This window comes from Engraulis encrasicolus, chromosome 6 (assembly GCF_034702125.1).
Source record: "Engraulis encrasicolus isolate BLACKSEA-1 chromosome 6, IST_EnEncr_1.0, whole genome shotgun sequence".
NCBI classification, from domain to species: domain Eukaryota; kingdom Metazoa; phylum Chordata; class Actinopteri; order Clupeiformes; family Engraulidae; genus Engraulis; species Engraulis encrasicolus.
In genome coordinates, this window is record NC_085862.1 from 52,104,843 (window position 1) to 52,130,179 (window position 25,337).

A 25,337-nucleotide genomic window follows, 5' to 3' on the forward strand; every position below is an offset into this window, starting at 1 on the left:
TTTGCCCCTAAGATGGCAAACTTAATAAAAACAACTCATTCAAATAAGGGAAAGGAAAGGCATGCACCGAATAAGCAAATTCTTAGACACTGATCCACTTGGAATATGGAGTGAATGAAGTCTTATCACACACACCAAGATATCATGCTAACAGATGAGCATGGATGCAATGAACCAATGTGACTTAAATATCCTCTCTAACACCAATGCAGACCTGGTATGACCTCAATAGTGCACTTGGTCATGACTGAACGGCATCTGTTTTTCCCTGCATAAGTGCCACAGTGACCTTTAAAACCGTGAGGAACGAGATGCAAACACAAGATAAGTATCTGCCCAATCATGAGCTTGCCAGCAGTGTGGTCATTCACATATCATCGTCCCAGTGTTTTTTTCTACTAAACAAGGTTCTGACGGCCTTTGTCAACTGGGACTTTGTTTGCTTTCAGCGATGCAAGTGAGGCTTTCAGACGACAGTTTCCAGAAGGTTCCCATCATCCTTAAGGAAAAAAGTGCCACACACTTGAGTTGTAGCTAAAGGTTTCATGTTGTGATAGGTCTGCTCAAGTATGGCCAGGTCTTGAAGAGGGCCATTTGGGCTAAAACGTCACACCACAAACAACTCAGGAGTATGCAGCAGTCACTTTGTTTTTCTTTTGGGTTGCCACTCACTCTCCAGCACCTCTTCTGGTGTGCATTTTGCACAGTCATTAATATCTTCATCAGCCTTAGTCATAAACTGAAGGCAATGTTTGATCAGTGTATACTGTAGATACTCAGCAATAAGAATGATCAGTCAGCAGTAGTCTCTCAGTCTAGTAGTTTTGCTAGAGAGTAGTAGTTACTTCCCAGGGCAGATTACTGCTTGGGCCTACCTGACCTAGGCCCAGGCCACGGGCCCAAGTCATAGGGGCCCTGAAACCCAAGCATCTATATTTCCATTCTCATTGTTTGAAAATCACACCTTTATTTTCAAATGTTCTAGGGGACAAATTCCCGAACCCCCAACAACACAGTGTCTCTAACATCTAGTCTAATCTATTTTTTTTTTGTTGGAAAAATGCAACACCCATGGAGAGGGGGGGCTTTCTTGTTGTCTGGCCCAGGGGCCTTTGGAGTCATGATCCATCCCCGTTTACTCCATGGATCCCCCTCAATTCCCCCTGGGGATAAAGAAAGGAACGCTGTGAGCACATACTGTACCGTATGTGTTTCTACACAGGCACGTGGCTTTAGTTAGACCCAAACTGAAGGCAATGTTTTATTAGTGTTTATAGTCTGCAATAAGAAAGATCAGTCTGCAGTAGTCTCTCGGTCTGCATAGTGTCCCTATGTGTCGTGTGCTGCATGTGTTTCTAGACAGGTATGTGGCTGTAGAGCTGGCTGTGGCGGTCGATGGCAGGCGGCCTGCACATGGGTAAGGGGATGAAATCCTCATGGTGACTCGTGCTGAAGTGCTGCTCCTGACACGGTGGAACGATGTGGCTCTCTTTAACCTGCAGAGAAAACCACACGCACGCACACACACACACACACACACACACACACACACACACACACACACACACACACACACACACACACACACACACACACACACACACACACACACACAAGATACAAGAGATACAAGATATTGTCATGTGTATATACGTACAGGTATATGAAACATATATATACAATGAAAAGCTTCCCTGCTGAGAGTCCCCTGAGAGTCCCAAAAAAAAAAGTAAAAAGGCAAAAGTAGAAGTAGGAAACACACACACACACACACACACACACACACACACACACACACACACACACACACACACACACACACACACACACACACACACACACACACACACACACACACACACACACACACACACACACACACACACACACACACAATTGCATACTTCTGCAAGAGAAGATGGGCTTGTGGAAATGAGGGAGGGAGATAGGTTAGGGTGTGGTTGACACATTAGTGGAGGTGCATAACATGTAAACTGAATTACAGTTTTTCTCGATTGCTTACACACAACTTTCAACATCAGTTCTCAAATTCTCAAAACTCTACACACAAATCTCCAAACCTCACGCACAACGGGCAAAACTCCACACTAGCTCTGAAAAATGCACGTCTTGTCTCAAAACAGTGTACTCTCTTCTAAAAAGGTAATTTTGTTCTCAAATGACACACACAAGCAGTCATTTCAATACACTCTTATGTGAACCATTGAACACTAATATGCACAAGGTAAAACTCATATACTCAACTTGACACACAGTAGAAACTTTTGTTCTTCGGTGCTCTACTTACTAAAGAGGGTATTTTTAAGTAATAAAATACTGAAGTATTGTTTTTAGAATCATGGTACACAGATGTGTGGCAAAAAATATATTTTACTTATCTTTCTGACATTTTAAAAAAATCGCACTAATTTATTGTAAAATATTGGGTAACCACATGAAAGTGATCTCTTGTATAACATGTTTTGGAGTTCAAAAACTAAACAAATGTGTTTTTCTCACAGCATCCACTCATGTTTTCAGCAATGCAATGTAATGCAATGTGTGTCCTTATGGGGTGATGATTTCAGATTGTAAACCGGTATGAAGAGAGTTTGCCCATGTGATGAGGAAGTGAACATAGTATGGCAGTTGATTTTAGTGTTTTGAATGACAGTGTGTTTAATGCGACAAACAAGGAGTTTTCTTCCTGAAAATTGTGTGTAATCCAGATAATTGTGTGTAGTGGTTTGAAACGAGTGTGTTTTAAAATTGAAATGTGAGTGTAAAGAAGGAATTGTGCTTAGTGTTCAGACACATTGGTTAGGGTAGTTGGGAAATGGGTGAGATATTCCAAGAATTGTGTGTGAAGTACCAGAAATTGTGTCGAAGCAATCGAGAAAAACTGTAGATGCACTATGCTCCAAATAGTAATGGACTTGTCTGCCTACGGTAGGCAACTGTGGATTTCTACAGGAGTTCCCAACACTTTACAACTTGGAGCCCACAAATGTTCAGGGCCCACCTCTGACCCATTAAACAATACAGCTGAAATGAAAGGCCAACAGCAACACAGCAACAAATATTATTTAGATTTTTCAGAAAATGATTCCAGGGCCCACTTGGAATACCTTCGCGGCCCACAGTTTGAGAATCACTGTACTGCTATGTAAAGCTAGCCTCACAGCGGTGCGAATGGGGCCTAGGGTAAGCAACTTCCAACGTTGCTGCTGCACGGTAAAAAATCTGGGACACAGCATGGCCTGCTATCTCTATGACCCAACTTCTCACGTTCTCACGCAAACATTCACCTGATGACAATGACTTTCCAGCAAAGGCCTACAGCAATGCATGGTGCTGTTTACACAATCTGCATGATACTTTTAGACTACAGTCAAGCAAACACTGGGTTTCTAAACTAACTATGTGAGAGGTCAAGCTTTGGAAAAGAAAAAAATAGGTAAAACAATTATTTGAAGTGTCACAGTCCAATGTATCCTACAGCGGTGGGTGAGTCCCAAAATAGAATCAGTGGGCTGATGAATGAATAACAAAGGTAGCGTAGTCCAAAGCAAACAGTCTATACAGGCTCCCCTGTGCCTTAGCCATTTGATCCACCGCCAAGGCCTAGATCCCAATGTTAAATCCTTCAGCATCTTGCAGCCCTGTTTGGAGCATTGAGGATGTGCAGGATGGGCTTACCTGTTTTATTTATTTAGGGGTTAGTATAGGGGGGGGGGGTGTCTTGGTAACACTTTACTTTACGGATCGCTAATAAGGTGTTAATTTCATAGTAATTTCTCAGTAATTTCAGTCTAATTTTATGGTAATAACTGCTTGTTATTAGTAATAACAGCAAAATATCAACACAGTAGCTGTTTCCATTAGCTTACTATTAACTAGAAACTACAGCATAATTGCACTGGAAACTGTATGGTTATTTTTGCTGTTATTAATGAGAAATGATAGTGTAATTGCACTGGAAACCATATGGTTATTTTGCTGTTATTACTAATAACAAGCAGTTATTACCGTAAAATTAGACTGAAATTATTGAGAAATTACTATGAAACTAACACCTTATTAGCGATCCGTAAAGTAAAGTGTTACCGGTGTCTTTATTTGATAGTGACAGCTTAGAGATGACAGGACACGAGTGGTAGAGAGAGATGGAGCAGGGCGGGGGAATGACTTGAACCTGGGTCCCTATGGGCCTACAAGGCAAAGTCTGTGGGACTTAGTGCACCATGCCACAACGCCCCCCAGGCAGACTTACCCGTTTCAACTGCGAGGGAGGCAGATCCTGTCTTCTACCGTTGGAGGCACGATAGTCCCTTTGCACTGTTGTGATCAAGGTCACTGGGTCTAAGTAAGAACACAAAAACGATCTGTTAATATGTTGCATGTGGGTCAATGACCTTTTTTGGGCTCAGACGTCAGGTGGTTCAACCACAGCTAATGCCCATAAATTAATTAGTAATTGGTAATTAATGTACTGCAATGAATATGCTTCTTAGATAATCCACTAAAACAAAAAAGTGGCATTAGCTGTGGTTGCACCATGAGTAGTGCTGCTATTAAAACGTCATTGACCCGTGAATACAATATACAGTGGGTTGTAATACAGGCATACAGGGCATTTTGGTGGTGGACGGACAGTCCTGATTGGCCAATGCTGCTGTTGTTTTGTTGTTGTTGTTTTTTCATTTTATCCTTAGACAAACCTGCACGGGACCTTTATTTTTCCCAGTCATGTCTGCCTGTCTGTTTATGTGTGTATAAGCGAGGTTGTAAAAAAAACTAGGTCAAACAAATACTTCACTGCTTCCAAATATGTGATACCAGTGTGTGAATACTACAGTCCCTTCGCAGTCATATGTTTACATGTCATATGTATGTGAAGCCTCCGTCAGGATAGTTGCTTGTGTGTAAAAGCACACACCTCGGCCGTTGAGCACTTGTCCAGAGGGGTGTGTGTGGGGCTGGGGTCGGACTCCGTCCTTCCTGGGGTAGTCCAGCCTGGAGGAGGTGCTGTAGAACATATTCCCCAAACTGGGTCGACCAAACTGCACGTTGCTCCTGGTTCTGAGCTGGGACCCGTCGACGTGTTTGGGGAGCTCCTTGTGGTTTTCCTAAAGGAGAGCCGAAGGCCAAAAGAGCATGTGCAGGCAAACACCACAGAGTCAGACCATACAGGCACAGTCACAGTCAGAGTCAAAGTCAAAGTCAGAGTCAGAACAAGCTTTATTGTGAACAACATCGTAGGCTAATACCCATAGGTGTGCACAGATTAAAGCACCAGCCTCTTTGCCTTACTGGACAAAATGCCATTTTTGAAACTTTTTTTTAATCTTTTGGAAAAAATTTTTTCCACATTGTACTGTGATCCATGTTGACATGATCATCTACAAATGCTTAACAATTAAATGCATATAACAATAATAGTCTGGTATCACATATAGCCTCTATAGCAGGGGTGGGAACCTATGTCTTGAGGGCTGTTTGCGGCCCTTGAGGGCGTTTTATCCGGCCCCCGATATCATCGTAATGTTATGCAACTTCACATGAAATATGACATATTTTGTAAAGGAATCTGAGAAATTACATTTCCAATGCAATTCAGTTATATTCAGGGGACCTAGAGAAGGTGGGGACTGTTTTAAATGTGTCTACCTTCAATATAGGCCTAAATTGCTTAGGGAAATCCTGATTTGTGTTCATAGTACGGGCCTCTGAGAACTTTTATGACCCTTGTAGGAATTTGAAGTGGCCCCTCGAATGAAAAAGGTTCCCCACCCCTGCTCTATAGCCTAGTAAGGAAGCCTGGAGTTCCACATGCCCCCCATCCCCCCTTGAGCACCTGCCCCCTAAAATGTCTGTGGACACCACTGCTAATATCACAGGCTACATTACAAAGTATCATGAAGCAAATGCAACCAGTGAACAATAACACCTTGGCATCCTGGCAGTCCTGTTAAAATCAAGTCTCAAATGTGGGAAAAGTGAGCGGGGTCAGTTGGAGGGTTTGGTGACACAAGTGTTGACAAGACTTGTTTGTAGGCCTCTCTCTCACCTCAGAGAAGGCCCCATCATTACTGGTCTTCAGTCTGGCCATGTTCGCTGCAGGGTCCATGTCACCCAAGGGCATGGAGGACTGGGTTGTCCGATGCCTCCGCATCATTAGCTCTGGCTCACATTCAAAAACATTGACACGCAGACGCAGACGCAGACGCAGACGCACACACACACACACACACACACACACACACACACACACACACACACACACACAGACACACACATACACAGACACACAGACACACACACACACACAGACACACTGATATTGATTACTTTTATTTGGATCCAAGAGACAAGCAAGGGGTACAAGATCCAAATATTCTAGAAAAGGTCTTTGATAGGATAACAGATCATCACACACACACACACACACACACACACACACACACACACACACACACACACACACACACACACACACACACACACACACACACACACACACACACTGACTTGAAAATGCTGGAGCATAAACAGGCAGACACATTTGCAGTGTCTACACAGACCCATATGCCCAGCACTGACTCAAGTAATGAATAAGCACAAACCGTATGTTGATGCTGATTCATCGCGGTGCTGTATTCTAGACATGCATTAATTGCAATATGTGACCAGCTTGTGCTCACATAAACAAATCTTTACTGAATATACATACCACTGCAATGAACTGCTATAGATGCATACCTTCAGGCAAATAATGTACCCACACAACTCCTGTGCAGTGACCGGTGACACCGGTGCACGCACGCACGCACGCACGCACGCACGCACGCACGCACACACACACACACACACACGCACATGCACAAACACACACGCACACTTGTCCTTCTCTTTGCAGACGTATACAGTGCAGTATGTTTTAGTCTTTGCCCTCTAAACTGAGCTAATCCCTTTCCAGGCCACCTGTCCTGCGCTACAGAGGGTACCTGGTTTCACTGTTTGATACGCTTCAGCTGTGGTCGACACCCATCTGTTGTCAGTGTCACCAAGGTTAACCTTTAGCCGCTCCATCACTCCTGGTGGCCTGTTGAAAAACAAGACAACCGTCACACGTGCGAAGGGGGCCTCGGACGAGAGGAAAGAAAAACACCTCCACGGGGTTAAAGAAAACCAGGACGTGCGGACACACACAGTCACACACAGAGAAACACAAACACACACATGCACGTGCACACACACTCAGACACACACACACACGTCCATCCGTCTTGACCGGTGAGTGATTCCGTGGAGGTGCTATGAAATTCAACACGTGCGTGCGGGCCACATACCGCGGGGCCCCGGGGTGCCTGAAAGAGGAGGTCTGGATCGTTTCCCTCTCAACCAGCTTTTCTGGGTCACCCATCGCCACGGACGAGCGGAATTGCTGCGCCAGAACAAGGGGGGAGGGGAAAGGAAAGGAAAAGTCAGTGTGCATACATTGGCTTTAACACCTCATTGATAGTAAATATGTCTGTGCGTTTTTTCGCGGGCAGCACGAGACATCATTCAGCACACGGCTGACATTCTAAGCCACATGTAGGTCATCGCAACGTCAGATGAATTCCTTCAAATATTCACAATGGCGTTTTGCTGAATGTATCTCACTGTATTTTTTTCTTGTATGTCATAGTGTTTACTCAATGTACATACAGCATGTGTATTCATGATGGCAATATTGTATTGTTTAGTATCACAGCTGATCCCATTTTTTTCCACAGCTGAGCTGTGCATAAAATCTATCCACTGCTGATGTACGTGATATACCAACTGTCCTCAACCTTAAAATAAATCCTCTTGAACCTCAGACCTTCAGAACTTCTGCCAAGCTTGAAGCCAGTTCCACAGACAGAGTCTAGTCGCCTACAAATAGAGCTTTTGGGGTCTTCATTATGACAGGACTGTGTGAGGGGAAACGTGCAGGAGCGAGAGAGATGGGTTATGTTTGGGACATGACTCAGGTCAGACTTCAACCTGGGTCGCCATGGCTCTGCAAGCCCATATGTGGGGGACTAATGGCTCATTCTTTTGAAACTCTGTGGTCAGTAGACCAGAGTGCACTCTCCTGACATCCACCATAAGTGCATTCTTTTGCAACAGTTGGGGACAATACAAATGTCTGAAAACACTAATGTTTAATGAACTTGGAGTACTCTGAGCTGCTCAGAGTTTGTGTTTCGGAACCCCGATTTCAGTACCCATTCTATTGCACTTTCCCGAGGCAGAGGTCAGAGTTTCTGACTACCGAGTTCCAAAAGAGTGAGCCATTAGCATGCGGTAACTACACTCTTTTGACCAGTACCACAGAGCTTGTGCCTCTGACCAACCGTATCTCACGCCTTTCGTGAAGTATTCACGAAAAAAAAATAACTTCAATTTTCGTGGTGCATTCACGTTATTGTCCGTTTTTCGTGGTTGGGCAACGAAACGCTGCCTATTCATTTGAATTGCCCGACTGCTGCCTAGCGACCCACTAGTTTGACGCCCATTCGGTACCGTCACCAAATATTTCAAACAAGCAATTTAGGGTTAGGGTTAGGTTTAGGGTTAGGGTTAGGGTTAAGGTTAAGGTTAGGGTTAAGTTCAGGTTCAGGTTCAGGTTCAGGGTTAAGGTTAAGGTTAGGGTTAGGTTTAGGGTCGTATGACATAAGGCGTAAGTACCGAAAGGGCGTCGAATTAGTGAGTCCCGAGGGTATCAGCAGTGTTCTGTCAGCACCCCCTCCCCGCCCCTGCAGACGCTTGGATAACCATAGCAGCAGTCAATTCAATTCAAATGAATAGGCAGCAATTCAAATGAATAGGCAGCGCTTCGTTGTCCAACCACGAAAAACGGGCAATAACGTGAATGTACCACGAAAATTTTTGTTTTTTTTCGTGAATACTTCACGAAATGCCGTGAGATAGGGCTCCTCTGACCCACTTCATGGGTGGCTGGCCTGGACCGCACCCAGTCTGGTCACTGTAGCTAAAGCACATGCGCAGCCTTGAGACCGTCACAGAAACAGTGCTGTATTGTCTATTAACAGAACAGATGTCTTAATCCACAGCTGTATTGGCTGTCAAACTCTTGTATGTGCTGTATTATCGTATAGTTATATTCCTGGTCTGCTGCTATCAATTAGCACATATAGTACATTGTGGGGTTTTTCACCTTTTGTGTGTAGACTTTGTAAATAGGTTCATCAATTGATTTTTACCTATTTTATTGAGCCTATTTATTGTATTCCTGTGTGGAGAGAACAATGCTAAATAAACAAATAACAATTAATGCAAGTGTAAAAGAGAGAGTGACACAATACTGCCATCGAAAAGGATAAATGTTAATGTCTGATGAAGGTCTAAGGACCGAAAGCTTGCAAGTCAAGTAAAGCTTCTTTGCACAAAAATAGACCTGAAGTGTGCGGATTGTCTTCTTCTTATACTGAAATGTCTGATGATTAAAAAAAAGTAGTGTCTGTTGTATGTCTGTGTGACTTAAGTACAAATGTGTGCTTTGGCCTTAAACCAGTGGTTCTCAACCTTTTTTGAGAGAAACACCCCCTTGATCTCATCATAAGCCTCCCAACATCCCCTTAGTATTGAAAAATGAAAAAGACCAATGCCCCCCAATGGGAACTAAGCCCCGCCCCCAGTCAGCTATATCCTTCTCAACGCCCCCCAAGGACCCCCCAATGCCCCCTGGGGGGCTGTAGCGCCCCCGTTGAGAAACTACCTTAAACATTTTTTTTTCCTTGGATGTTGTTTGCATACCCTCTCCATGGGTGCAGGAGGAGGGCACCATGCCCCCTGGAAGGCCTCCATGTTGTGGGTGGTAAAGCACACCCTCCCCTTGGCCCCTGTGATGGTCGGGTCTCCTCCTGGGCAACGTATAGCCAGTCAAGGTGAATGTGGCATTCATAGGCAGGAAAAAAAGGACAAGGAATTACTAGAGCGAAAAAGAAAACAATTAAATGGGCTAAGGAGGTTAAAACAAGAGCTAGGGCACACAGAACACAGAACACACATCCATACTAAACTGAAACAAAACGTGAGCTTCTTTTGGTGTAATATTAATCTTTTTGCAGTCCAAACATCTGACTACATGATAGGCCTGCATGTACAGTATTATGCTGCATCCTGTGTTGGGGCAGCTCACCAGCACCTGCATCATTGGCTGAAGTGTGCTGAAGCAAGGCCCTTCACCCCACATTCCTCCAGGGCCTGTAACCAATACCATACACCTAAATAACTGTAAGATGCTTTGGAATAAAGCATCAGCTAAGTGTAGTGTAATGTAATGTGTTGCTATGTAAATAAACTAGGCCTACCGGAGAGTGCACTTAATATCTTGCCTCTGCTTTCCTTGGAAATGGCTTTAAAGTTGTCACACAGCCATATCTTTATAGACTGGCAGGTGTTATAGTCAACTCTCAGTCCAAGCTCAATTTCACAAAATATAGCCTAGCATTACTGTATTTTGTCTGAATTAAGTGCTGTAGAGCAGTGTAGTGTATGATTACTGAGTGACAACGAGTGGGCAAATTAAAACCCGGGGGCCACATGCAACGTGCAGTTTCATCTTTCAACTTTTCAACTTCTGGATTCAAAATCTTAAGACTACCCAAGACAGGGCTCTTCCAGGTTTGAGAGAAGCCAAGTACATGGGCTATTGTCTTCATCTGAATACATTTCATTACAATGTGCAGGAATTCATGCCAGTTTACACTACATAATCTCATATTATTGTGACAGACAAGTTGCCTGTGATATCTGGTCCTTCGGCCACTATTCTAAACCCCAAATAAAACCCACTGTTCTAAACCCAAAATAATTGCCCACCCTTGGAGGAAGCAAAAGGCTTTAGCACTGACCGAGATGCTTGGCTGCAGCTCTGACCATGGGCATCACCGAGCAGACAGGAAACGTTTCCTCGTATGTGGACTGCGGCAGTCTCTTGTGCCCACCGCTAAACAGCTTGGCATCTTTGGGGTGGATCAGCTTGGTGGCGGAGCTGACCTGGGGAGGCAGGAAGCCCTGCTGCTGTATGGTGAGGAAGGTGGGCAGCTGGGGGTCCCCGTGCATCTTCACGCTGGTGCCGAGGCGGGTCCAGGCGGGTATGCGGTGGATTGCCAATGGGCCTGGAGGGCATTTGAAGGAGCTGAGGGTCTCCGTGCCACGCTCCAGGATGCGCTGATCCGTGTGCTCTACCTGGGCCAAAGCCGGCTTGGCAATGGGGCCGTTTCTGGAAAGCTGGCCGCTGTTGAGCCTGAAGTCATTCTGACAGGTGGTTAGGTAGAGCTGATCTGAGGTGATGCTGTCATTGTCTCTCACGACCAAGACACTGGAAGACCTCAGGAAGTCTTTCCCAGTGGGCTGAGCTGGTATCTGCCTGGCGGCCATGATAGAGATGTCTTTCTCTCTATCACTCTGTCTCACCTCCTGGAGATGGCACTCACAGTCACAGCTGACTTCTTTGCTGCCTGATCTCCCTGTCAGATCAGCTGGTCTGGCAGAGGCCTAGACCTTACACCTTTTAGAATAGAATGATACAGAAGAATACAATGGAATTCATATGATGTCACAGACAAAGAGTAGTCTGTAACTGCCATGACACTAGCTATGAGGACTTCCTGAAAGCATAACTGCCAATCATTCTATCAAAGTTGTCATTGCACACTTCAAGTCATGATTCACGTCATCACTCACCTTTGGCTTTATTGGGTTTAGAAGCAACATAGAACTCCACAAAAACTCTGTGATCTGTAATATAGGCTATTTTATATACAACAATAAATAAATAATCAAATCTTGACATGGCCTCAATTCATTTTTAGGTTTAAGTTCAGGTTGTTTCCCTAGGTTTTCCTAGGTTTCAGGTTGTTTTCTTTCTACTCTTTCACATAAACAAGAAACAAAAGGCACATGTGTCCGACTCAACAATGAGCTGTTGGCTAATTCAGAAACAGTAGGATAGCATTTGTGTGGTGAAATGGGCCAACAGTTGAAAAAGTCTAGGACAAATACTATGTCCACATAGTAGTCAATGGAAAATGTGAATTCAAGTTGAATATCATGGCTTAATGAAATCAAATATGCTTCAAAGACTATTTGGCGGTTATATCAATTTATTACACATCATTGACACTTTAGGCCCATTCCTTCAGTGTGCTTTGTTGTTGGTAAGTCTGTGCTATGTTTTAGGACAGAGATGGAAGCTGTTCGTTACCTTTAAACAATGACCATACATAGACCCAGAGCTGTAACGACTCTGCATATACCTACTTCCCACTTCCTTTAAAAAAAAACATACATTACAACTACAAGTTATCCCAAGGCAAAACAGACTATAACTAAAATGTGCAAAAGGGTGCATCAGATTGATCTACTAAATGTACATTTTAACTTGCACTTACCTTTCTTGCGCGTCCATGCTGTGGTTGTCCTATGTTGTTGCACCCTGTGTTGCCATGTAAATAAACTAGGGCTATGAATTATTTATGAAAGGTGCATTTCATATTTGTCTCTTGTCCTGTTTTAGCATATCAGGCAAATATAAATCTTTTAAACAAACACATTTGGTTGTTGTTGGTTGAGTTTGGTAAATATTTAATTGGTGAGCTTAATTAGAACGTGTTAGCCTAATTACTGCAACAATGTAACAAAATCCCTAGCAGCTGGTTGTTTTGGCCTCTGTCCACGGCTAGATGGAGACATAGCCTAATCAAAGTGATCCACCAGTACAGCACTAGGCAAGCTGTAGCCTACCATAAAGTGAATCTTGCCAGCTCTGAATATATTTGTGTTTTTATACTGTGGATATGTTTGAACTCTAACAGAAGAATGATTCATTTTGAGAACAAGCAACAGTCAAAGGCTCGCAGGGAAACAACTGTAAAAAAACAAACAAACAAAAAAAACAATTTCAATAAATTTCTAGAAGGATGTGACGTACATTTACGCGCTTCCGGTTTAGACGGCCTCTTTTCGTTCAGGCAAGGCTGACCGCCGGGTGCGTGCACATTTCATGTCCTACTTATTTTGGTTTAAATAACTGTAAAAGTGGAAATCGGCTATCCGTTTTTTATTTTTATGATTTATGGAGATGTTTCACTTGTAGCGCCACTAAAAATTCAACTCTAATAACACTGTCTGGTTTGTACAATATCTAACTTTGTGTCGGGAAGTGCATGTGGCAAGGCCTCAGTTAGCTGGTATGGGAAATGCTAGTTTGCTAACCATGTGGAGTCTTGTATCTAGCGACCAAAAATTGTTGGTTGTTGCGATACGAATACTATTTACGTTATGTGCATTACGGCATATCGACGTATTTATTACACTCAACCAGCTTTACTGACGGTCTGTGCTGTAGCTCTGTTTAGGTATCGCCAAAGTTCGTTGTGCTAACTAAAACCATCGTTCACCATGCTAACAAGTTAGGCTACGCGGATTGTTTGACGTGGGGAGTTGATGTCAAGCGACGCAATGTTTTAAGTGCAAACTTAACATTAAGTGGCGTCCATTCAGTTATTTTTACTCCATACTCATCACGTGTGTATGTCTTTGTCCATCACAGCTTGCAAAGATGCAGATTTTCGTGAAGACGCTAACGGGGAAGACCATCACCCTTGAGGTGGAACCCAGTGATACCATTGAAAATGTCAAGGCAAAAATCCAGGACAAAGAAGGCAAGTTTTACATCGAGGACATAATGCCTGTATAATATATTGTTACATAATGTGTTCTCATTATATGATTGTGAAAAGTTTAAGATTCCATGCACTGCTGAGGTGTTGGTAACTGCAGGAACACGAATCAATTCAGCAGAATTTAAATGCATGCTTGCATTAATTATTCACGCTGATGACGACCAGTCAAGTAAGTGTTCGATTAACCTGAATGTTTAAACTAAGCTAGTGTGTTCAAAAACTGAACAGTCAGGCTCTGACACAAGATTGCTTCATTTGTTCTGCAAGTTGATGTACCTGTCAAGTGTATTGTGAGAGGAGATTAGTTGACCTATTGGCATACTTGACATTAATAAATTAACTTATCTCTGTTAGGTATCCCCCCTGACCAGCAACGTCTGATCTTCGCTGGCAAGCAGCTTGAGGATGGCCGCACTCTCTCAGACTACAACATTCAGAAAGGTGAGTTTGAATTGCTGAAATCCATTACCACCTTCATCCCTTTACCTGGCCACTTGGAATATCAGGATGGAGATGACTGAAATGAACAAAGACTTATGAAATTGTTTGAGACAGGTTTTGCTTACAGCCATAAAGCCTCCCTATATACCGAAAATGATTTAAAAAAAAAATAAAAAATACTTTTCATCTTGACAGATGTGAATTGAGAGCATATGAAGGAGCACTGAACAATTTAGTCTTGACAATTAAATGTGTTTGCATATAATGAGAAATCAGCATGGTGCAGGATTTGTCTAAAGTGGATGTGTCTATTTCTTGAATTTCCAAGACTAAAAAGTGCTTGTAGTTGAATTGCTTATGTATAGAGTGAAGTGTCAGGGACTAACATGAAGGGATGTGGTGATGCTAACAGATTTTGTCTGTTACAGAGTCTACCCTCCACCTTGTGCTGCGTCTGAGGGGAGGCATCATCGAGCCTTCTCTGAGGATGCTGGCTCAGAAATACAATTGCGACAAGATGATCTGCCGCAAGTGAGTGTCTCATCTTCATATGATTTGCTGCTGTATTACTGTATATTGCATGTCAGTCATGCTCTGGTGTCCTGTTTCAGAAGGGCATTGAATCATTTGACTTGTGTAGACTTTGGTCAGCATATCTATCCCCGCTTCATTAGTTCAACTCTAGTGTCAAATGGGTACTACTTTGACAGAGGTATTCAGATCCTCTATACCATGGGTGGGCAATTATTTTGGCTCAAGGGGCATATTGGGTTTAGAATATTGACTGAAGGGCCAGGTGCCGTAGGCAGCTTGTGTCAATGATCTAAGAAATAAAAAAACTGACATAACTTGTTGGAGTTTTCATTGCTGCTTTTAATAAGATTTATTTAGATGAATACAGTAGACTTGATTAAACTCAAACCCATGTGTATTGGGTAGTCATTTTAAGAATGTTGGGTGAGAGTGAAACTTAAAGTTGTACCTGTATTTCTTGGGGAAGGCTCTGCGGGCCAGATGAAATGGCTCTGCGGGGGTCGCATGTCGCCCCTGGGCCTGAGTTTGCCCACCTCTGCTCTATACTGAAATTTTCATCACTCTGTTAGCATTTAACTATTCACAATTTTAGTCTTGCGATCATTTTTGGGTGAAAGAATGGCCGCTCGGTTTTGTCCTGTATTTTCACACTAATTCAGGCATTACTTTGGCGATGTATTGCTGTTCAACGGTGTGGGTGGTGTAAATTGCGTTACGATGGAAGCTTGTATGTGGATGTTGCCCGCCGGTCCTACAGCTTTGCGAGGCCTGTTTCTAAGGCAACAACTTTGGCAGGCTGCCATGTGTGGATGTAGAGGGTCGGCAGCTAACACAGCTGTGATTGGTGTCTTCAATCTCAGCACTGTAGCCTTCGGTGCTCACAACCTTTTTCTGACCTTGGTTTCCTGTGTGTTGTGCCGCAGGTGCTACGCCCGTCTTCACCCCCGTGCCGTCAACTGTCGCAAGAAGAAGTGCGGCCACACCAACAACCTGCGCCCCAAGAAGAAGCTGAAGTAGATCATCGGCACTGTCTGTCCTCTTGGCCAATGGCGACTTGCATTCATTGGTTCAATAAATGTGTAGAAAAGGAACAGTTATCGCCTACTTGTTTTTTATTCCTCTTTTCGTCTTTCTAAGTGGTTGGTACTAGAGGTTTTTGAAGAAGGTAGGTCTGCACACTGCCAATAAGCTCCAAAAAATAAACGTTCTTTTAAAAAGCATTTTGAACACTCTGGATCTTCATCAGGCATATGCCTAATGTGATCGAAATGTTGCTTTTTTGTAGCTTATTGGCAGTGTGCAGACCTACCTTCAACTGTCTGACACATTTGTCTGGCACCTGCAAAAGTGTTTCTGCGTGTGCGCACCCTACCCAAAACTGGTACTAGAGGTTGAACATGACATAACTGTCAGAGCAGAATGCAGTTTTGATTTGTGTGTAATGTGCATTCATTATGGACGATATATAAATGAAGTTCTCATCATGATTGCGTAATCCCAAACTGGAAGTTTAGGTTACATGACACTTGTTTTTGTAGAGAATTGGGGACCACACCTAACCTGGGCGAATAGCCGACTGTTAACTCCCGTCAATCAGTCTGGCAAAAGCCATGAGGAACCAGTCTCCGTGGGCGATGAGAGATGGTCTGATCTTACTCTATCATTTAAATTAATTGAAGTTCCGAACTCAAATTAAAACCCATATTTTGCTTAATTTGCATGCCTGTTACGTTATAGCGTCGCAAAAGCATACAAATAACAAAACGAAAGTGTGAATATAGTTACCTTAACCAATCAGTAACTGAGCTCGCGGGTGAGTTCTACGTCACCACTCAACTGTTTGCTAATTGGCTAAACACTGAGAACTGAACTTGAGGCTTTTGCCAGACGATGTGTTGAGCCAAAATCTTTGGGTGGAGTACATGGATGGCGTCGCCAGGCTAGACCATACCTGCTCTGCGGCTAAACTAGGATGGCTCATTGAGCAGTCTGTTAGTGACACGTTATCTCCTATCTGACAAGCAGTGACAGCTGATGTGAGTGGCTGATCTGTGTGTAACCGCTTTGAACCCTGGCACGAATAAGCCCTCAAGGAGATCTCCCTTGAGCGTTAAGCGTGAACACTATCTTTCATGGATTTTTTTCTTTGACAAAACATTGGCTCAAGTTGGCTGAAAATGATTAGGTATCAAAATTCATAGTGGAGCTTCTATAGACTGAAGGATGTGCAACACCCACCATCAATCAACATATGCCGCAGGACATAGTATCGGTAGTACTTCTTCTGAGATTATACATGGGCAACAGGCATCAGATAACTTAACAGAAAAAAATGAGTTTAAATCTCAAAGCAAAGGAGTCAATAAAGACACAGATTGGATATCCGTAATACAAAGTTTATTTGTAGTTCATAAGCTTCAATATTGTAACTTTGTAACGTCTCTCCCAGAGTTGGTGTGCTTTGAGCCTATTGTGTAGCTGTGTAGTCTATTGGCTGTTGACCTTGGACAGAATTGACACTCCCTGCAGCCTGTGATGCAGGCATCTCAGTATTGCAAGCAGTGAGTGGAGCTCGTCTGTGGGCTCAAACTACTGACAGGTTGAGGTATCCCCCTATTTAGTTGTAAAACCAGATGTGAGAAACGTATGATCACATCTGCTGTACTACAAAACAATGAGACAAAAAAAGCTTTTGTTCAGTTTCCTCTTCTGTGTAATGGGAACGGCTTGTTTTGACTGTGCCAGTCTAAACTACTAGTGCTCATTGTGCAAAAGAAAGTGTCCCCTGTCACAGCTTGCAGGCTCCTCTTATAAATGATTGGAAAAAAGCAAACAAAAAAGTGTTCAGTACAAAACACAAACACTTCTCAAGAGTATGATTAAGCAAGTCTGTGCTGGATAAGACAGCTACTTTATTTGTGTGTACTGTTCTCATTTGTCATGATCCTTGAAGCTGCATGGAGCAGAGCAGAATACAGCCATGATTAAGAGCCTAGGATTGGCACTTACTGTATTCACTATTTAGTATCGTGTAAATCTAGTATCGTGTAAACAGATCTACATGTTTGGCGATTCATTAAAGGGCTTGCACAGCACCGAATCCTGACACATGGTCTCTGTGTCAGTTGTGATTATAATAGGATGGTGGACTGGACATTGTGTTTTGGACAAAGACAACCCACCACCACAACACGCTTTCTGAACCAGTCAAAGGACATCAGAAGTTTTCGTTTGTTCACTATACTATAGTGCATGATAGGACGTGAATAACCAGAAATTATGGAACTTATTCAAAACAACGCTTACTGTTGCCACTGCAAAACTTGCAACGCCTTCTTGTAGATATGGGTCGGATGGACAAGGGTCTGGGCACACACCCACCCATGACCTTGGATTGAGTTCCTTTGTCCAGTTCTGTGTATAGTGTGTAATATGGCAAACAATTACTCCAATTCCGATTGGGTTAACTTTTGACGACATCACGTCCTGTGCCAGATGCGGCAACTGACCTTGGGCCTCACCTGGCTGTTAAAAGTCTGAGCTTTGACGGATGCCAAGGCTATTTCTGCTGCCACGTTTCCCACCGAGGAAAACGAGGCCTTTTTTATTTATAAAAAGCGCCGCAATGTCCTCAATGCGTCCTCCTGAGACTGCTCCCTTCTCTACTCAGCATTTTAACGTTCCTCTTTAATCACACAATGCACACTTTTATTCCCAGGTGGGCCACTTCCCCCTAGCCTAGAGCAACAACAACACACAAAAAAGAATGAAAGAATGAGTGAGGAGAGATAAATTGTTCAATCTCCTCTTCAACTTGAGTTTTTTTTTGGCACAGCCTTGCATCTGTGAAACTGTGTGAAACTCAGGTATGGTTGGTGGCCCGTCATCCAAGATTCCTCGCTGATAAGACAGACAGTGAGGAGCGTGGCTGATTGGCGTGATTGACTGGCCTGATGGACTGTAGAGTAGACTCTTGTTCTACGCAATTGCTTTTTAAAAAAAGTGCTGCCACTGTCTTGTGCAGTCTTTTGCTTGTGCGAGATGAAAAGGAAAGGATGAACGGCCATGATCCCCATAAGTACACATATGTCTGCTGAGTCAGACTTCACAATAATAATAATAATCATAACAATTAAAAAAACGGTGCGATACCATGCATATAAAACAAAAGAAAAGTCACCTAACACTGTTACTTAAATAATACTTGCATTCATCATCACAAGTTCTGTATAGAGCTCTCGTCCAGCCTTACCCCAGATTCTACCATGACAGTTATATATACCATGGGTAAACGTAACAAACTAAACAGCTATGATCTGATGTAGTAGCAGAAACAATCTAAAAGACACATAATAACAAATTCTTCTCATATGTTTTACTCTACAAGAAGATTGCGTAAACTCAGACGAATAGACTATTGAGATAAATGATGCAGCCTACCCTAATACCACAGATCCACTGAAGACAAAGACATTTATTTTGCGTGCCTCTGCATACTGTGTGTGTGTGTGTGTGTGTGTGTGTGTGTGTGTGTGTGTGTGTGTGTGTGTGTGTGTGTGGTCTGCAGTCCTGTCTGAGATGTGTCAAGTCAGGAACTGAGAGTTCGTCCTCATAGTCTCTGGCTGAGATTTGGTGCAGTTTGTGTGTTGTGGTGTGTGTGTGTGTGTTCAGGAGGTGTGTGTCTGTGGGTGTGTGTGTGTGTGTGTGTGTGTGTTGTGTGTGTGTGTGTGTGTGTTCAGGAGGTGTGTGTGTGTGGGTTTGTTATTTATCGATGACTTTGGCCAGGCTGGTCCGGATGTTGTTTGTCTTGTCTACCCAGTTTCTGGCTGAGATTTGGTGCTGTTTGTGTGTGTGTGAGTGTACAGCATGTGTGTATGTGTCCAGGAGGTGTGTGTGTGTGTGTATGGGGGGTGCTATTTATTGACAAGTTTGGCAATGTTGGTCCGGATGTCATTTCCGTGTGTTTGTGTGTGTGCTTGCGTGCATGTGTGTGTGTGCGTGCGCCTGTGTGTATGTGTGCTATTTGTCGACTAGTTTGGCCAGGCTGGTGCGTATGTCGTTGAGGTCGGTGATCTTGGAGTCGAGCATGGTGATGATGCGCCGCACCTCCCCCTCCGCCTGCCCGTGCTCGTCCCGCGAACACGCCAGCGTCTCCTCCGCCGTCGCCACGCGCTGCTCCAGCTCCGTATTCTTCTGCTCCAGATCCTAAACACACACACACACACACACACACTTTTTATTTCATAGTCTAACCAGAAAATTGCGTGTGAAGATGCCAGCGTCTATTTTGCTGCCACAATGTGCTGCTCTAGCTCTGAATTCTTCTGCTCCAGATTCTAAAGGCACACGCACGCACGCACACACACACACACACAGTTTATTTCATAGTTTAGCCAGTAAACTATGTCTGTGAAGATGCCAGAGTCTCCTCTAGTGTCTGCACACACTGCTCCAGCTCCACATTCTTCTGGTCCAGAAGACACACACACATTGACGCATACACGCACAGAGCACACACACACCTACTGCACGCACAGCACAGCTGGACAGCTCTAATTTCACGGCATGTTATATATTTCTAGAGTATTTCTATACATGTGACAAATCCATGTAATCCTTGGATTGTTGTAGCCTTGAGGCAAAATCAGGTCCTGCCGCCCACACATTCACCATCGTTTAGCAACACTACATTTCTATTTTCAATTACAGTTCATTTTAGTTCATATTTTTTTCAATCATGGATGACATGTATTCTGTTTTGGTCGATATTCTACTAATCGGAATAACATACCCGTTGTAGTAAATTGTGAGAGGGCACAGTTCTGAAATTGTTGTATTCTATTTGTCTAACTATAAAACAACTATATATCTATTTTGTAAGAGTAAGAGGTTGTAAGAGGTCATATTGCCTGATGTGCAATCACAATTATTATTTTTTAATCATCGCTGCCAAAATCGTCAGTGACTTTCAATTAATTTTGATAAATTGTGCAGCCCTTGTGCAGTTGCCTTCTCTTACTTTTCGCATAGTCCTTCTCTTAGCCTTCCCACATATAAGTTTTCACAGACCATACTGTAAGTCTCTGTTAAATGATACTACTTCAGGACAAATCAAACCGAACTGGAAAAGAAAGGAAAGCTTGCGTAAAAGGTTATGCCAGCAGCAGCTTGGTGTGTCTCATCTAGCACCAGGCACTGAGAAAAACTGAGCGACGTGCCATTTGTCGCTATGGTGACCTCAGAACCAAGGACTTGGTGTGTGTGCGTGTGTGTGTGTGTGTGCGTGCGTGTGTGTGTGTGTGCGTGCGTGTGCGCACGCAGGGGCGTAGCAGCAATTTTTGGGCCCTCTGTACAATCAGCTCCAATGGACCCCCCAGCAATATATTTTCATAAATCTGACAGTTTGTGCGCCCCCTACTGGTGACTCAGTCACACCTTACCCCCCTGAACGACACCCCTGCGCGTGTGCGTGTGCTGTAATGCGCAGACCTACTATTCCATTCAAGCGTGCGAGGATAAATGAAAATTTGATGACAATGCCTGTTTCCTGTTCCCCCCGTCCTCTCTGTTTACTTCCTGTGCTGTTTCTCAGCGGTCTCCCTGCCAACCCCCGTGTACTCGATTGCTCCTTTTCATTAACCTTTCCGGCAGGCCGCGCATATGAGCCTGGCAGCCTCCATCCGCACAACCAGGCACGGCAGCAGCAGCATCAGCATCAGCAGCAGCTCCTCACTTGGTGGTGGTAAGGCAAGGCGTAATATACATGCAGATTTATTCATTGATCTAAAGCGACTTGAAAGTCTATGGCACCGCTATTCATATTCATGCACATGCTTCTGGTGAGCTATGGGAGGGCTATTGGGGCCTGTAAGATGAGCAGAGCAGGGAATCATCAAGTTATAGTCAACAGTTTTTTTTTTTGGAACTTTATTATAGTCAACAGTTTTAATACTCATTTGTATAATCTTTCAGTTGGAGTCCTCGAAATACATACAGTCATGAATTAGTTGTGGGTATTTAGCTCTTTAAATTGTTCCTCATTTCTTTTAGTCTACTTTAGTGGTGGACTGAATATCACTGCAATGTGAATAAAAATCCAATATATCTCACAAGCGTATCTTTGTGGGATTTGTGAAAGAGCTTCACGCAACTTTTCTTTGCAGACATTTCGCAGACCAGACTCCCACTTTGGGGGAAAAAAAAGCAGATCAGCGCTCGCCTTTCAGAGGAGACTACCATGGTGAATAACAGCACGTCTAGCCCTCAGTGCTCCACAGAGGCAGGGATTACACAACACTTTGGCCTCACAAAAGACTTTCATTAGATTAACTCAGCTCTACATGACAAGTAACGTTATCGTAAATCCATGCTAATGTGACCCATAGGGACAGGTGTTATCCGGGTGCATGGGGTTCTCTCATGGCGGAAAATTCAATTTCGTAACATCTACACTACACAGTTATAACATCCGCAAAACGATCGCTCAGACAGCTGAAGACAGGACTGACGTGGGCCAGGTCAGCGCCGGGCCTGAGCCAGATCGGCTCATGTTACCCACGCCGCTCGAAGTGCTTCTGATCCTTCCATTACTGAGCCAGTGTTTGGTGAAAACGCGTAGAGGCGTTTGCATGATTAAAATCCACTCCTGTCTTCGTTGGTGGGGAGGGATGGAAGGGGGAGAGAGAGAGGGGGGGATAGAGAAGCCTCAGCACTGGCTTCACATCTACACTTGATCACGCCCTCTTTCTCCCCCCATACATTTATCCATATATTTAAATAGGAATGAGGAAGAGATCCCACTCCCCAGGGTGTTAACGAATGCCGCATCTCTTTATGGAGGAAGGGCAGCAAGCATCTGTGTGTTTCTACATGTGTGTGTGTGCGTGCGTGTGTGTGTGCGTTTGTGAAGGCCGAATTAGCATGCCAAAGCACCTGCTAGCCTGTGTGTTTGTCTTCCTGACTCAGTCTCGCCAGATGAATGTAGCTCTGCCTTGCTTCACACATGCATCTGGGTAGGCTGCGCTGGAAACGTATTTTAGAAGGCAGCGCCTTATCCCATCAGAAAACCGAAAACATCCTGTTGCCACTAATACATGCCTTCAAATCTGTTCTTTGTTCATCTTACAAATGATAAATATTGGGCACATTCAACAACACAGTTGTAATCTATGCGAACTGCCATTGTTGCTTCTCCGCAACGTCACATCTGTGAAATTGTTCGAACCTGATTGGCCCATTTATTTTTTTGGCTAACTTGAAGGGCCTCCCATTGGCCAACGTTCTAGACAGACGTGTGTAAGGTGACCATATTTTGGCATGTCAAAACCTGGAAACGTAATTGGGATGTGAATACCATTATCCAATCTCCTGTTCTCCCATCTGCCCATGGCCTTGTGCATCGCTGACGCCCCACCTCCGTGGACAAAACAATTTGAATTAAGTTTCCCTACAATTTCTACTGGCAAGGATTTCTGGCTTCACATCTCCAGGCCACAAGCACACAGCAAGAACAGACAGACACTCAGACATCGTAAACAGGTCGTAAGAACAGTTCTTGTTGGGGGAAATCCGGACAGTTGGTCACCTTATGCATGGAGCTCAATGGAGTGCCATGTGAAGCTTGATGGAACTACCTTCATCTGTCAGGTTCAGTTTAAAGTCAGACTCACCTGCAGCCTGTCTTTGGCCTCCTCCCGTTCCTTCTCCAAATCGACGACGTCTGATTTCTTGCTCTGCAGATTGTGGATCTCCTGTTATTGGAACAACCAAATGGCGACACATTACAAATGTAGCATTTTTCTTGTCTTGCGGCGACATTATTGCGACACCTGCTGCTTATCTTAACCCAGATCATCTAAAGTGGAGCGGTGAGAGGGTGCCTGACAGCTCACAATCCCTCCCTCATGGTGAAGACCACTTGGGGGATTTTCATTGTCAAGAAGGAAAACATGCACTGCATCACAAGTAGACACGCTTACATCTCAAGAGGGAGGGCGGTCGAGGATTGAGAGGAGGGAGGTATACAAATAAGGATTTAGGGGAATTAATTTACTGAATAGCATCTATGTAATAGCGCTGTGTGTGATACAAGCTGTGTGTGATACAAGCTGTGTGCTCAAAATGATTAAGAAATGACCAATTATCAGATTAATCTTATTCATTAAGATTTACACAGTGTTACACAAAGAGTTAATATAACTCTTGAAATGTACTGTTTCTACCTCACCTCGGCTGATTACTAGGGCTGGGAATCGATCCAGATTTGCTGGATCGATTCGATTTCGATCCAGAGGGCCACGATTCGATTCGATTCACGATTCGATTCGATTCGATTCGATATCGATCTATTGTATTGTTGGATTGTCACTTTAACCCATTCATGCATCTTTTAACAACTACAAAAAGCATCATATGAGTGTAGTGAGTGTAGTGTAATGTAATGATGCATAAAACTAGGCTATATGAATGTATATGGCCTATAAAAACATATAGGCCTATATCAGCTTCAGCAGCCAATACAAACATGAAATAGGCCTACCTTGGTATGATAGAGGTGGGAAACTTGGTATGAGAAAGAAAGGTGGTAGGCCTAAATAAATTTAATAAATGCAATAAATAAATGCCTTAGGCCTACACCATGGCATTCAACAGACTATGCATGATGAACCTAAATAGCCTAATTAATATAAATAACAATCCATAAACCGCCAATATAATCTCTCAGTAACACATACTGCTACAGACGAAACCACAGCATAGCATTGGCCTATAGAACACACGCAGACAGACCGTTTGATTGACAGGTCAGGGAGACCGTGCGCTTCCCTCTGGTGGGTGGGCGTTGAATGTTGACGTTGGGAAAGTGGTGAGGAAGTGTTTTTATGCAAACGTTTGATATTGTAGATTGATTATAGGTTGTCTGTGTAATGGGACATTATTAGTGGATGTCGCACTGGTAATCTAGCGCTGAGAAGAGATATCGCTGAAATCTGATGCTGCTTTAGAGCTGTGGATATTTCTCAGTCAACCGTGGAGATGGGCACTAAAAAATCGCTTTGACGCAAATAAATAAAGAAATTCAGAAGCAGTTAACGTAACGCAGCTGTTAATCTCAGTAATTTGATCCTTTCCCACCACGCTCTCTTATCTGTATGGGTGCATGCTTGTGCACGCGTGTGAATGTGAAAAGCACCCTTTCGTCTCCCTTGCCATCCTCGCATTCGGAGGTTAAGTTAGAAGGCGGGGATAATAATTTCTCCTAATTTCAACAGCCTACAAATCATCTACTTTGTCATCCAATTAAAACTCGTCACTCCATCCCAACTCAAAGTGTCTTCCTTCGCTGTTATTAAAAGAAGAAGCGACGGCATTTTTAGGTTTCAAATGAATGGACAGTGCGTGTAGCCCACAATGGTTTGTTTGCCGATATTCAATCACATGGCATTTTGGGTTCGTGTTTTTTGTCAATAACACTACTCGGAAATGTATTTGAACCTATTATAGCGTGTTACACACGAAATGCCCCGTGTTAATGCAGACAAAGTTCTTCTGGCTATTATAACTTTGACAGACGAAATAACAACAATGCTGCGCAACGCAACTGCAGGCATTTCCGAA

At 43.6% G+C, this 25,337-nt stretch overlaps 3 protein-coding genes across 3 annotated transcripts in view; 1 reads left to right on the top strand and 2 right to left on the bottom strand.

Annotated features, from left to right (window-relative positions):
* Positions 1-1,248: 1,248 nt before the first annotated feature.
* On the bottom strand, positions 1,249-12,565 carry si:dkey-13m1.5 (uncharacterized). The gene is made up of 9 exons (XM_063201915.1): positions 12,453-12,565; positions 10,911-11,569; positions 9,811-9,917; positions 7,353-7,447; positions 7,008-7,105; positions 6,071-6,183; positions 4,940-5,129; positions 4,274-4,362; positions 1,249-1,496 (listed from the first exon to the last, which is right to left on the bottom strand). Exons 2-9 carry the CDS (start codon positions 11,437-11,439, stop codon positions 1,356-1,358), a joined length of 1,362 nt encoding a protein of 453 aa, XP_063057985.1. The 5' UTR covers positions 11,440-11,569; positions 12,453-12,565; the 3' UTR covers positions 1,249-1,355.
* Positions 12,566-12,932: 367 nt separating this feature from the next.
* On the top strand, positions 12,933-15,811 carry uba52 (ubiquitin A-52 residue ribosomal protein fusion product 1). The gene is made up of 5 exons (XM_063201917.1): positions 12,933-13,048; positions 13,613-13,724; positions 14,100-14,186; positions 14,615-14,717; positions 15,644-15,811. Exons 2-5 carry the CDS (start codon positions 13,622-13,624, stop codon positions 15,735-15,737), a joined length of 387 nt encoding a protein of 128 aa, XP_063057987.1. The 5' UTR covers positions 12,933-13,048; positions 13,613-13,621; the 3' UTR covers positions 15,738-15,811.
* Positions 15,812-19,443: 3,632 nt separating this feature from the next.
* The window catches only part of LOC134451446 (homer protein homolog 3-like), a 92,044-nt gene continuing 86,150 nt past the window's right edge, over positions 19,444-25,337 (bottom strand). The window contains exons 9-10 of the mRNA XM_063201916.1: positions 23,390-23,470; positions 19,444-19,925 (exon numbers count right to left, since the gene is read on the bottom strand). Coding sequence (XP_063057986.1) covers positions 19,740-19,925; positions 23,390-23,470 — 267 coding nt within the window. The 3' untranslated portion in view covers positions 19,444-19,739. The remainder of the gene's footprint in view (positions 19,926-23,389; positions 23,471-25,337) is intronic.

Coding starts and splice junctions, on each gene's coding strand:
- si:dkey-13m1.5 (XM_063201915.1), bottom strand. CDS start 11,439: ATGGCCGCCAGGCAGATACCAGCTCAGCCCACTGGGAAAGACTTCCTG. Junction 6,184..7,007: donor GTATCAAACAGTGAAACCAG/GTACCCTCTGTA, acceptor AATGTGAGCCAG/AGCTAATGATGCGGAGGCAT. Junction 1,497..4,273: donor CTCCCTCGCAGTTGAAACGG/GTAAGTCTGCCT, acceptor TTTTCTCTGCAG/GTTAAAGAGAGCCACATCGT.
- uba52 (XM_063201917.1), top strand. CDS start 13,622: ATGCAGATTTTCGTGAAGACGCTAACGGGGAAGACCATCACCCTTGAG. Junction 14,187..14,614: donor AGACTACAACATTCAGAAAG/GTGAGTTTGAAT, acceptor TGTCTGTTACAG/AGTCTACCCTCCACCTTGTG. Junction 14,718..15,643: donor GACAAGATGATCTGCCGCAA/GTGAGTGTCTCA, acceptor GTTGTGCCGCAG/GTGCTACGCCCGTCTTCACC.